This window comes from Nilaparvata lugens, chromosome 10, assembly GCF_014356525.2.
Source record: "Nilaparvata lugens isolate BPH chromosome 10, ASM1435652v1, whole genome shotgun sequence".
In the NCBI taxonomy this organism is placed as follows: domain Eukaryota; kingdom Metazoa; phylum Arthropoda; class Insecta; order Hemiptera; family Delphacidae; genus Nilaparvata; species Nilaparvata lugens.
The window spans coordinates 19014336-19027503 of NC_052513.1; the positions used below are offsets into that span (position 1 = coordinate 19014336).

A 13168-nucleotide genomic window follows, 5' to 3' on the forward strand; every position below is an offset into this window, starting at 1 on the left:
TAAAAATTTCAGGAGCTTCGCCCCATCAATGCAGATAGATTCCCAATTATCAGGCTTCAGATAAAATTGAAACGAAAAAAATCAAGTGGAGTAGATTGAGCATGAAAGTCTCTACAATTAATGTTCAGTAACATTTTTACCTAAAATTGAAAATAAGCTTTAAATTCGAGAAAATGTGATTATTCAATTGCAAATTATTGTTGATTCTATTGAATCATTCACTATGAAGAGATAGCAGACCTCATGTGTGCCTCCAGCGTTATTGCCCTGTCACCAGCTGGCTCAAATCTTTGAATAGTAGACTTGAGATGCGCGGGAACACTAGCGTCAGGTGATCAATTCGGTGATCATAACGGCAAGGAAAGTTGTGTGAGTGCGCCACACCAGATATTTTGTATATTCATTTCAGTTTACAAAGTTACAACACTGCTTACAGCAAATCTATATTTTGTGTGCCATTAATATGTATGATATTTTATGATTCTCATGAGATTTGTGAATTCAAATAAGTAAGATATCTTGAAATTATAATTAATCCTAAATAATATCAGAAAGAAGTTAATACTTCTTAGTACTAGCTCCTGAGAGAAGTTATATCTTCCCTTATCTTTGATAGTAGTATTCTCCATTGTTATGTACTGGTGGCTTCATATAATGTGTAGGCTGAGCATGGTTTGGTTTAGCTAGAAGTACCTACTAATAAATTATTTAACAAAATTTGTGGACATGCGAAAAAAATTCTAATACTATAAAGTTGACTACCTACTAAGCCATCCCAAAATTATGTACATTTTTTGAATATTGATTCAACTATCATAATATAGGATAAATTTTCTCCAGAGGAATAAAAATTATATGACGGGGAATACTGTATAAGTTTTATTATTTGATGTAGCCTATATTTTATGTTGTTCTTGATTGAAGAACAAAATTAAGAGGTTTTTATGTGGAGTTTAATACTTCACACATTGTACAGTGTTGAATAAAATTGAATAATAATACTCATAAATTATTGCACACGGAATTAATAAAACACACAAACAAATAAAATGTTCTACTGAATCATTTAAAAATTTTTTTGATTTCTTACTTCTTAAATTAATGTAGGAAGGCGGCTTTGGCGTTCAATTCCTCTTATTATAGAAGAATAAGTTCTGCTTGATTCACATGAAAAAATAAAAGATAAAACGAAAGCTTTGTAAATTATAATAAATGAATAAAACAATAAATGAAAAATACATAAAATATTGATAAATTCATCAATTTTAAATCAAAAACAGCAAGAATGAACTAAATAAAATAATGTCATGTATTGAACTCAGGTTCTGCATGTCTATAAATCAGTAGACTAGTCCTGAAAACCTCAAGAGAATGAATCAATGTTTGAGGAGAAATAATGTCATATTATTGAACTGGTTCTACATGTCTATAATTCAGAAGACTATAGTAAGGTCCACGTTATAATGACAGTATTTGATCAACTTTGGTTTTGCTATCCTTGTCTATCTTTCGACAAAGCCCGTGGTACTATCCTTTTCTAGGTCCACAACGGTGCCAATTATGTTTTTGACAGTGTAGAAATATGATTAATTAATGCAGAGAATCGGCATCGCTATTCTTCTATCTTTATTCACTGTCATTATAACGTGGACCTCACTATAGTCCTGGAAACCTTAAGAGAATGAATCAATGATTGAGTAGAATTTTGAATGAGAATGGATCATTACATTGATGATTTATGAATATCTATGTATGATACCTATATAATCATTGAAAGGCTTATAAGAAGGTTGAATCATCAATGAATGTTGAATTTGTAATATGAATAATTCAAGAGAAAATAAACTGTTCAAGAAAAGAATAAAACAAGATAGTAAACCAGAAAATGGACTAGAGTGGACTTTCCAGCAAGAATATAACAGAAAAGAATAAAAATTTATAGAACATTTAATTGTTAAAATGTTATAGAAAATTTAATGATTAAAAAATTAAAGAACATTGAAAAATTAAAAATTCATTGAAAATTGAAAAGTAAAAAATTTATAGAAAATAGAATATGAAATGATAGAATAGTTTGAATGACTTACCAGCCCTACGTTTGGCCTCAGTCATATAGGAGACCCAGTAGATGATAGTGAATATGACAAAGCAGAGCGGAAACAATCCCAATGATACTTGGTCCATCATGCCACGCTGGGATCCCGCATACAGCAGAACATGCTCTGTGACCAGTTTAAATCGTCTTCTTGCAGCTAGATTTTCTCCTGGTCCTTTCTTGTCTCCTGTTTCTGGGCTGGTGTCCTGTCGAAAAATCAATAAAGGATATTAGAAGGATGAACAAGGAACATATCAATACAAGTGTTCGATATATGTGTATCAATACAAAACAAGAGTATCAATACTTTTAATCTTGAATCAATATTTTTGATACATCATTCCTGGACCGAAAATCAAGTGACGAAGCAGTGTGAGATTACATAACCTTATCTTTTGGACAACATTAACATTTAATCAAAATTTTTGGAGAGAAATAGTACAGGCTCAGCCTAGTTTTTCCTCCAATGTCATAATTGTATTATGATTATAGTATTTTATTTTATACAATAAATGAATAAATACAATAATTAACATTTTGGTTAGGGCTACACTCAATTATTCTCAAGAAATAAAAAAAAATCTAAGTACATTTCTAGAAATGTTTACTCACAACATGTTCCAATGTAATTTTCAAGTGGAAAGAGTACGTAGATTTTTTATTTTTCATTTCTTGATAATTATCAATCATTTATATTCAGTTTATCATCTGTCACAAATCTATGAAGTGAAAAAAAACAACCTATTTTTGGACCAACATAATGTGGAACAAGATTATTCGGGGGAGGAACAGTTTTGGGCTCTGTGATTTTTCCCCAATAATTTTAATGAATAATTGTTCATAATCGAATCAAATAAATGAATTTAATTTTATTGCCATAAAACATAAATGTTATGAGCAATGTCAATCTATAATCTAATAAAGAATTGGCTAATACACGTAGGGGATAGGAAATTCACGAATGACGCATCATCATGTCTCAACTACTCAACTGATTAACTTGAAGTTTTGCATGTAGATTCTCAATTTACCAAGGATGGTTATAGACCTACATTGAAGTCTTCAAGATTTCAGTAGGTCAACTTTTTCAGATTGTCAAGTTTTCAATGTAAGACCCTTGCGGAGCACAGGTTACCTGCTGGTATATATCATTATAAAAAGAGGTTGACAATTATTTCTATTAATGTTTTTCATTATAGCCTACACTATGATCTTTGCTAACAAGTCGAGGAGTGATTCTGTTCTATTCTATTCTAGTGATTTTCACTAGAATTACTAGACCTATAGTAAGGTCCACGTTATAATGGCAGTGGATAAAAATGGAAGAATAGCGATGCCGATTCTCTGCATTAATTAGTTATATTTCTACACTGTCAAAAACATAATTGGCATCGGTGTGGACCTAGAAAAGAATAGTACCACCGGCTATGTCGAATGATGGACAAGGATAGCAAAACCAAAGTTGATCAAATACTGTCATTATAACGTGGACCTCTCTATAGATTATTTTGATCCTAATCATGAAATTTATCATTTAAATCAGAAAATTTATCATTTGAATCATAACACAATATATTTTTCCTCCACCTACTTTACTCCCTGAAACATGATACTAAAGTGTCACTTTTTCGCTCTCGGTACTAAAAAACAGTAAAACTCCCTAGGGAGTAAAAGTGACTCCATTTAAATAACATGGGAAGCATCTCTATTTTAAAAACGTACATTTGGAATAGGTCAGAAGGTCTAAGCTCAGATGAGGAAGCATATAGAGTAGTCATCAAACCAACTAAATTCAATACCTCAACCAGACATTTGATCGATATATAAAATTTATGTTTGTATGCTGAAATTATTATTACAAACTTCATATCACTATACTAAAAAAATGTATATATTTTTTTCTTCTATTCCATGTTATTCAAAATACCAGCCAACGAATATTACTTATTAACTAATCAGATTTGAAACTGGAACTTCATCATAGCTGTAGTTTTGGCTGTCATTGTTGTTACAACTTTAGCCGACAGATAGTGCTGTCGGAGGAGAACTGTGATTACAAGCCTTCTGTTTCTGTTTACTTTTTAGATTATGTTGTAACACATTGTTTGGTCACATACGTTTTTAAAAATTATTTTATTAGCAGTTTTTATAAAAATGTAGGTGGAGGAAAAATGTTGTGTATATCACGAGTGAAAAATGTTTTTTCTCCCTCAGGAAAATTGTTGCCCTCGGCTTCGCCTCGGGCTTCAAACTTTTCCCTCAGGAAAGAAAAAACAGCACTTTTCACTCTAGATATACAAATAACTATTTATGAGGAATAGAATACAATTAATTATTTCAAACAAGAATGAACATAAAAAATGAGACCCACCTGTTGTAACTCGGGCGGTATATCAGTTTTATGTTCCCCTACCGCGTTCTCCCCTCCACCACCTCCTCCTCCTCCTCCTCCTCCTCCTCCTCCTCCTCCTCCTGACTGATGCGGTTGTATCCGACTGTTCAGAAACAATTTGGCCCTCTCAGCAATAACCACGTGACTGTTTGGCGACGCGGCTTCCTTGTGATGATGGCTGTTGTTGTTAGCGTTAACGGCCGTTACACTGGCGTTAACCGCCGTTAAGTTGGCGGTGCGTCGCTCCAGGTCGTCGCGTTTCTTCTGTCGCCAGTGCTTGTCGTAGCGGATGCCGAAGAGGACGATGAAGTACTCCATGAGTGCAAGGAAGACGAAAAGAGTGCAAGAGATTAGCCACACTTCGATGCATTTCAGCTCGAGGGCGCTTGGCGAGTTGTTTCTGAAAAAATAATTATTGATTGATTGATATTAAGATCATCAGATATACCGGTATCAATTATCCTCTATAGAAGGCAATTGCAAGGCAGAGAACCGGCAACGCTGTCTTCATATCTATCTTTCTCCACAATCATTAAAATGAGGACCTCACTATAGATAGAGGAGGGATAGATTGATTGAGTACTTTATGCATGATCTATACTACAATATAATATACTGGCGTATTTATTCACTATAGAATGAGAGGAAGAGAGGACGCCGGTTGCACAAATACCGGTTAAATTTTTGAATGAAAAAGACTAAGAAATTGCCAAAAAAGTACTAATTCAATATTCTTTCATTCAATATGAATAATTACCACAATATCAACTTCTCAACTACACAAAAAGGTTAAATTTTTATCGTGATTAATTTTACCAGAACCAGTCAGCATATAGTGAGGTCCACGTTATAATGGCAGTGTTTGATTAGCAAGGTATTGCTATCCTTGTCTACCATTCAACAAAGCGGATAACGCTATCTCTTCCTCGCTTTGTTTTGTTGCCAGATCCTCTTTTAGCAATGTAGAATTAATAATTAATTGACCAAATATTTCATCTTGGAAAAGGAAATTCATTAAAGATTTTGGCGGAGCTTTGAACATAATCAATATCCATTCTTTGAAAATAATACTCAGAATATCCCGGGAGAATATCTCTACCAAATGAGAGATTAACAGAATTTTCAAGAATGATTATTGTTATAATTTGGGAATATTCTGCAGTTTGGAGTTGAAATGTTATGCGAATTTGGAGTAGAAGGACGAAAAGAAGGAAAGAGAACAGTGATTGGAAGAGACAGAAGGAGGAGAAAGTGGTCATGGAGAAGGAGAAAGAATGAAAGCATCAATATTGATTGGAGACCGAATATGTGTGAGGAAGAAGTGAAGAATGAAAAAGAGAAGAAGTAGCAAATCAAGAGTAGGACAAAAAGACAAGAAGTGAAAGCAGTGAGTGGGTGACAAGATGATGGAGATTGATAAGAGAAAGAAGAGGGAAGAGAAGAGGACGAAGAAGAAGAAGAGGGTGAAGAAAATGGTAGTAAAGAGGAAGAAGAAGAAGAAGGAGAAGGAGATGAAAGAGAAGAAGAAGAAGAAGAAGAAGAAGAAGAAGAAGAAGAAGAAGAAGAAAAGAAGAGGAGGAGCCATGTCGATGTACACAGTAGGAGAAACTGCTGGTTATGAAATAAGGATGGGGAGAAGAAGAAGACTGAAGACGGATGAAGAAGGAGAAGGAATAGAAGAAGAATAAATTTCAAAAATATCAAAAAGAATTTGATACATTATAGTTCGAAAGCATTGGGATAGTTATTTCTGTAGATAGAAATTGACAGATTTCTGCTGAAGAATAATGAATTATTAGAATATGAAAAATTATTGAAGATATTGAGTACATTAAGGAGCTTGATTTTGATACTGTATAGATGAATAATCATTGAAATGGGAAATAATTTGTTCCTATTAACTAGTTTGACAGTCTCTGTCTATGTATCAACATTTCCATAGAAACTAATGGTGTTCTATCTCTTCCTAGCACAGCAAAATCGTATCTTATCCATGAATATTATAAGATTTAACTGTTCTGAAACGAAGAAGACCAATATTTATTTACAATTATTATTATTGGAAGAATTAATTAAGACTCTGGATTACCCAAGGACATAAGTTTTATTTCCCTTGCTGCTCATAGGCCATGGGCCATAGCTCCATAGCATACAAGCTTGTGTCCAGAAGCGCACTCAAGAAAATTGTTAACCCTCCGTTCCATCATAGAGAGTGGATCCTAATAAACATACTGCTAGAGCTAAGCCATATGAAGCGTTTTATCAGGCGCTAACCCAATCAGCCAATTGGAGAGCTTCTTGCCGTCTTGACTCTCAAAACGCCTTGAAAAAAAAACGCTTCATGTGTCTTGGCTCTAACTTATTATTGCATTATTCGTCTCTGGTTACATCCATTGTAACAGGTTATTGAAATGATGATAACTGTTCATTATGGAGAAAATAACAGTGACTCGTTAATGATTACCTGACAGTATCGAACATGGTGACAAGTGACAGAAGGGTTGTAACTAACAGCACCATACGACCCGGTACCACCTCAGGCATAACCACGAAACTACCCCATGATATGATAACAAACAGCGAACTGGGTAGATAGCTCTCCAGCAGGTGACTTCTGATCTCACGGCTCATTGTAATCAGCATACGGGCTGTTGAGTGATTGCCTGGCAAACAAAGAATTCAAAGATGGAAACATAGAGAAAATACAGCATATAAAAAATGTGATTTGTTATTGTATAAGGTGCGTATGTTCCAAATTTCAGTATCAGTTGAGACACCGAACGAAGCCCTTGAAAAAGAACTGAAGGAAGCCCTTGAAAAAGGAAATTGAGAAGAGGAATATTTTTATCTAATAAATTCAATTGTTAAATTAATAATTTCGAACAGAATACAGAAGTAATAATAACCAGTTTGCAGTTGTTTGAGGTTATAAGCACTGTTGTTTCGAAAACAAGAATCACCGGCTTGAACAATCACCAGATAACAGTAGATAATCAGTTATCTGATTATCTGATTATCAGTTATCAGTAACTGTTATCTGGTGATTGTTCAAGCCGGTGATTCTTGTTTTCGAAACAACAGTGCTTATAACCTCAAACAACTTCAAACTGGTAAATTATTACTTCTGTATTCTGTTCGAAATTATTAGTTTAACAATTTAATTTATTATGTAAAAGTATTCCTTCTCAATCTCTTTTTTCAAGGGCTTCCTTCACCTAAATACGTCTCGGTCGCCCTCTTGACGTTCCTTTTTCCTATCTATTTATGCTCCTGTATTCGGTTTTCAGTTTATATTTAATAACTTTAGGCTATTACTCTAATATTGTGATTCTGTTCAAAGAAATATTCTTGAGGGTTGTTTCTATTTTATTTTGATTTGAGAATCAATTTACAAAACCTAGTATGTTGTATTTGTTGTAAATATATTTTCCTCTCTTTTGATGCTCCTGATGTATGTGGACATAATTTCTCGTGAAATTATTTGCATACAGAATTATTTTCGCTGAGTTTTATTGGTGCAATGGATATGTCTATATGTTATGTCTATAAACAGTTTTTCTTTCTCATTATTAGATATATTAGTTTTTTTTATTATTGAATGGACAGCCACCTTGTTCTTTCATTTTTGTTCATCTGTTATACTTATTTTCTTTTACTTTTGCTATTCTGTTAATTCTGATGTTTATTTTAATAGATGCCGTTTGTATTTTTAAATAGGTACTGTACTGTGCGATATATAGATTTAATTTTTATTTTTACTTTTACTTCTATTGCCAACATGATTATTCCATTTTCTTTCTTGAATTTTTTGTGATTATTGTTTGTGCTTTCTTTGCGAGAATAAAGTTATTATTATTAATTTTACTGTTTTGTCAAGCGGTTATATTGTCGACTACTGTCAACTATTGTCTTGCATCAAGAATCAGCCAATCTGAGAGTTTCCTGTACTGTCGTCCCATGCCGAGTCGTCTGAAAAACGCCTCGTGTGTTTCGAGAGATCGTTGAGAAGTATTGCAGGAGATTGTTAGGTTCGGAAACGCCCAATGTCAAGCGACTGGCTGGACTCTCAGAAATGTTGAAAAGACCCATACAAGGTGGGTTTGTATAAACGCGTTCCTGTCTCTTGTGCGAACTATGAAACAAATATGATGAATGAAGTAGATAAGAAATAATAATAATTTTGAAAAAATAGGTACAGAGCAGGAAATATAGAACAGTGAGATAAGATTAATCGCTATACCATAATTGAACGAAGTGAGGTCTAAGATTCAAGTCGACGGTTTGGCATTTCTCTTAATGTTTAAACGTTTATATGTTGTGCATTTACGGCGAAACGCGGTAATAGATTTTCATGAAATTTGACAGGTATGTTCCTTTTTTAATTGCGCGTCGACTTATATACAAGGTTTTTGGAAATTTTGCATTTCAAGGATAATATAAAAGGAAAAAGGAGCCTCCTTCATACGACAATATAAGAGTAGAAATCAGACTATAGAATTATTCATAATGAATCAGCTGACAAGTGATTACACAGATGTGTGGAGAAGCCAGTCTATTGCTGTATTTCCATAAGGTTCAATCAGGTACTTGTGGATGAGCATACTGCGTGAGGTCTACTGTTCATAGAACTACCAGTGAAGGGAAGAACTGGCTTAACACGTACGGGATAGGAAAATTATGTTTGACGCATCATCACGTCTCAACTACTCAACTGATTAACTTGAAATTTGGCATATAGATTCTTAATTAACCGGGAAAGGCTATAGGCCTATTTTAAATTCTTCAAGATTTTATTTCGTCAAGTTTTCAGTTTGTCAAGTTTTTGATTGACACGGGTTCCCTGCTAGTGTAAAATAGAAAAGAAATAACTATATCGGTGCAATCAAGAAAGATGTAGATCGTAGGCTATATAATATGTCGTTAGAAACTAAAGAAACTAACTGGTGGTTCGGAGCTCACCTGAAACTAAAGGTTAACTCATCTCTAATCATCGTATCTTCCCTCACATACAAGCCCAGTGATTACCGGTATTTGGGAGATGGATTTCATCCTAAGTATCGATAGGCTGATTGATGGATCACAGCATCATTAGGTCTATACGACAATATCAGTGTATTTTTTATAAAGTAATATCCTTGATAATGTGGCTTTGAACCATAGGCGCCGACTCCATGGGGCCCAAGGGGCTCGAGCCCCCCCAAAAATTTAGTTGAGGGGGCGGAGCCCCCCCAATAATTTGTTGAGAAGGATAATTACATTTTGCTTGTAAGTTTAAAGCATCGCGTGATACGCTACTATAAACTCTTTAAACAGTACTAAACCAATTACTCTCAACACAATGTCATACTGTGTTGTGCTTTTACGAACTTAATACGATGTAAAACTGAGTAAGTTTAGCCAAAGAGATGAGTGTTGAAGCATGAGGGTAAGGGGAGTCATAGATAGTTATAAGAATTTGGAACTGTGCTGCGACGCGAACCACTGTTATTGTTATTGTCTACTTGTTATTGTTATTGTCTAGAAGGCGTAGAGGGCGACGACCCGGTAAGTCAAAAATTGCGCCACTGCTCCTGCACTCACTCTAGCAGTGTGTCCAGCCGTAGTACATTTTGCGAGGGATATTTTGATAATTAGTACTTAATTTTTCCCGGGCTGGACACACTGCATTCTAGTCTGTCTTGTGTTGTGTAGTTGTGATAGTTGGCTAGTTGCTTCTTGCTTGTCAAGTGAGTTATGACACGGTCGCGTTCGCGTATAACCTAATTTCATGTGTTGACGTGTTGTTAGGGCTGCAATTGTTAGAATTGTGCACAGTATGTAGTGTTTTTAGAGTAAGTGTTTATTTTGTCGGCTTCTGCATTAGTGATTTTTTTTGTAGCCTATAATGGATAAATTCATCACTAAGAAGCCTCGCATTGACACTGCAACCCCGGCAAATGTCGAAACAACTGCTTCAACATCAGGCGTGAGCTTTTCACAGCAAAATACAAAACCTAATGACAAGCCTATTGGAGGAAGATCGTTCCAGAAGTCTTGGGTGACTAAATATAAATGGTTACAATATGACGCAACAATGGATAAAGTTTTTTGTCAGACCTGCAAAGAGGCAGAGGCCAAGGGCCTTCTCCAATTGACTACCAAGAAAGAAGATGCGTTTACTACTGTTGGTTTTTCTAACTGGAAAAAGGGATTGGACAAATTTCGTACTCATGAAAATACGTCTGTGCATAAGGAAGGAGTTTTAAAACTTTCATCTTTAGCAAAACCAAGTGTAGCCGCTCAATTAAATGATCAATTGAACAGTGACATGAAGAAAGCCCGTTTGGCTCTTGAAATTATTTTTACAACAGTTAAGTACCTTTGCCGGCAAGGTTTGGCCATAAGAGGACATGAAGATATTAACTCAAATTTTTTGCAATTGCTAGAACTTAGGAAAAAAGACGTTCCTGAGTTAAAAGACTGGTTGGGGCGTTCTGGGTATAAATGGATCTCACATGACGTTCAAAATGAGATAATTGATATATTGGGCAAATCTGTTGTGCGCTCAGTGCTAGATAAAATCAAGAATAGTGAACACTTTTCAATTATTGTGGACGAAACAAGTGATATATCGATTCATGAGCAAGTGTCATTTTGTGTTCGAACTGTAAGTGACGATTTAATAATCAATGAAGACTTTATTGGTTTATATGAGACTCCTAATACCGAAGCACAAACTCTTTTCAAAATTGTTAAGGACATTTTTGCGCGGCTTAATTTACCTATTGAAAAATTGAGAGGACAGTGCTATGATGGAGCGGCAAACATGAGAGGAAGATTTAAAGGCCTGCAAAAGTTACTTTTGGATATTCAGCCCCAGGCACACTACGTGCACTGTACAGCCCATAGTTTGAACTTAGCAGTGCAGGACAGCCTTTCTTGCCTCCCATGCATGAGGGATGTTATGGCCTTAGCCAAAGATCTAATAAATACAGTTAAGGAATCTAACAAAAGAATCAATTTATTTAGAAACATACGCCTCGAAAGTGAAAATGATCAAGCCAATCTTCGACCACTTTGCCCGACCCGATGGACAATGCGAGCTTCAAGTATACAGAGGATTTTGAAAAACTATGAAGATCTCCTACAGTTTTTTGAGATATTTTCCTCAACAGACAAAACTGAAGCAGGTTATAAATGTGCGGGTTTTCTTGAATCTATGATACTGTTCAGGACTTATTTATTTTTGAATTTATATTGCCATGTAATGAACGTAGTAGAAGAAGTTAACGAAAACATTCAGAGCCCTCATCTAAGTGTAACTGAAGTGGAAGGCATGTTTAAAGGATTGATTAGCATTTTAGATGATAAGCGAGATGGCTTTGAGGAGTTTTGGAAGTCGTGCTTAAAAAACAAATTTTCACAAGTAGAAGAGCCTGTGATTCCAAGGAAACGGCGCGTTCCAAATAGATATGAAAACGACGGAGCCAGCTCACCACATAACTTCAACACCCCAAAGGACTACTTCAAAGCTCTCTACATCGAGGTGTGTGAAACGGTGCGATCTTGCATCAAAGAACGCTTTGAGTCCACGGGCTTGTCGCGGCTCGTTGCGGTCGAAAAAGAGTTTTTGAGTGTGTTAGTGGCGAACGAAGAAGGTTCAAGTTTCGAACAGTCGAAAGATTTTTTTAAAAATGACCTGGATGTTGAAAGGTTGCAAATACATCTAAACATGTTAGCCGATATTAATAGGCAAAATAATTTAAAAATGAAATCAATGCGTGATGTAAGGAAATATCTTTCACAAGAGCCAGCCATTAAAAAATGCTGTCAGAAGTGGTTAAAGTGATCAAGCTTCTTCAAGTAGTGCCAATTTCGTCGGCAACGGCAGAACGCTCTTTTAGTGCACTCCGTCGACTGAAGACGTATCTGAGATCAACAATGGGACAGAAACGGCTGAACAATTTAGCAGTCCTTCACGCCCACCGTGATGTCCTGGACGAAGTTCACTTGAGCACGGTGATGAACGAGTTTATAAGCAGCAATGAACTCAGAAGGCATACTTTTTCAATGGTATAAGGAGAAGGACATTGGCCAATCAATGGATATGTATGTAAGTTAAACTGAATTAAATACAGTAATTATTTTATTCTTCATACTCTCTGTATTTTAAGTAAGTAGACCTAGGCTTTTTATCTTCTGAAAATTTGGCTTTTCGAGTAATATTAGATATTCTTTATGCTATTTTTAGTTCATTAATTTTGCTCATTTTTATTTTATTTTAGTGTGAAAGAGTAAAATGTGATTTGTTTCTGCCTATATTCTTTATACTGCATAATTAAATACAGCGTTTTAGGTCTTATAAATTCAAAATTGGTCCATGATTTAGGGACATTGGCCAACCAATCAATATGTATATATACATATTGGGTTAAATACAGTAATTTATTCTTCATACTCTCTGTATTTTTAATAAATAGAAAGAAGTAAGCTTTTTTCTTCCATAAATTTGACTTTTTGAAAAATATTTTATACCAGTAGTTAAATAAAGCATTTCTAGGCCTTATAAATTTAAAAAAAATTTGTTGGGGGGGGGGGTTGGCGGACCACCCGGTTAGGGCCCCCCCAATAATTTTGACAAGTCGGCGCCTATGCTTTGAACTCAATTTCAGATAAACATACAAGAGACATTATTTGTGTAG

General features: G+C 35.0%; 1 protein-coding gene across 1 annotated transcript in view; it reads right to left on the reverse strand.

Moving 5' to 3' along the window:
- The window catches only part of LOC111053627, a 75591-nt gene that overhangs the window by 1714 nt on the left and 60709 nt on the right, over positions 1 to 13168 (reverse strand). Inside the window, exons 7-9 of the mRNA XM_039436645.1 lie at positions 6952 to 7150; positions 4467 to 4887; positions 2088 to 2301 (exon numbers count right to left, since the gene is read on the reverse strand). Of these exons, the coding sequence (XP_039292579.1) occupies positions 2088 to 2301; positions 4467 to 4887; positions 6952 to 7150 (834 nt within the window). The remainder of the gene's footprint in view (positions 1 to 2087; positions 2302 to 4466; positions 4888 to 6951; positions 7151 to 13168) is intronic.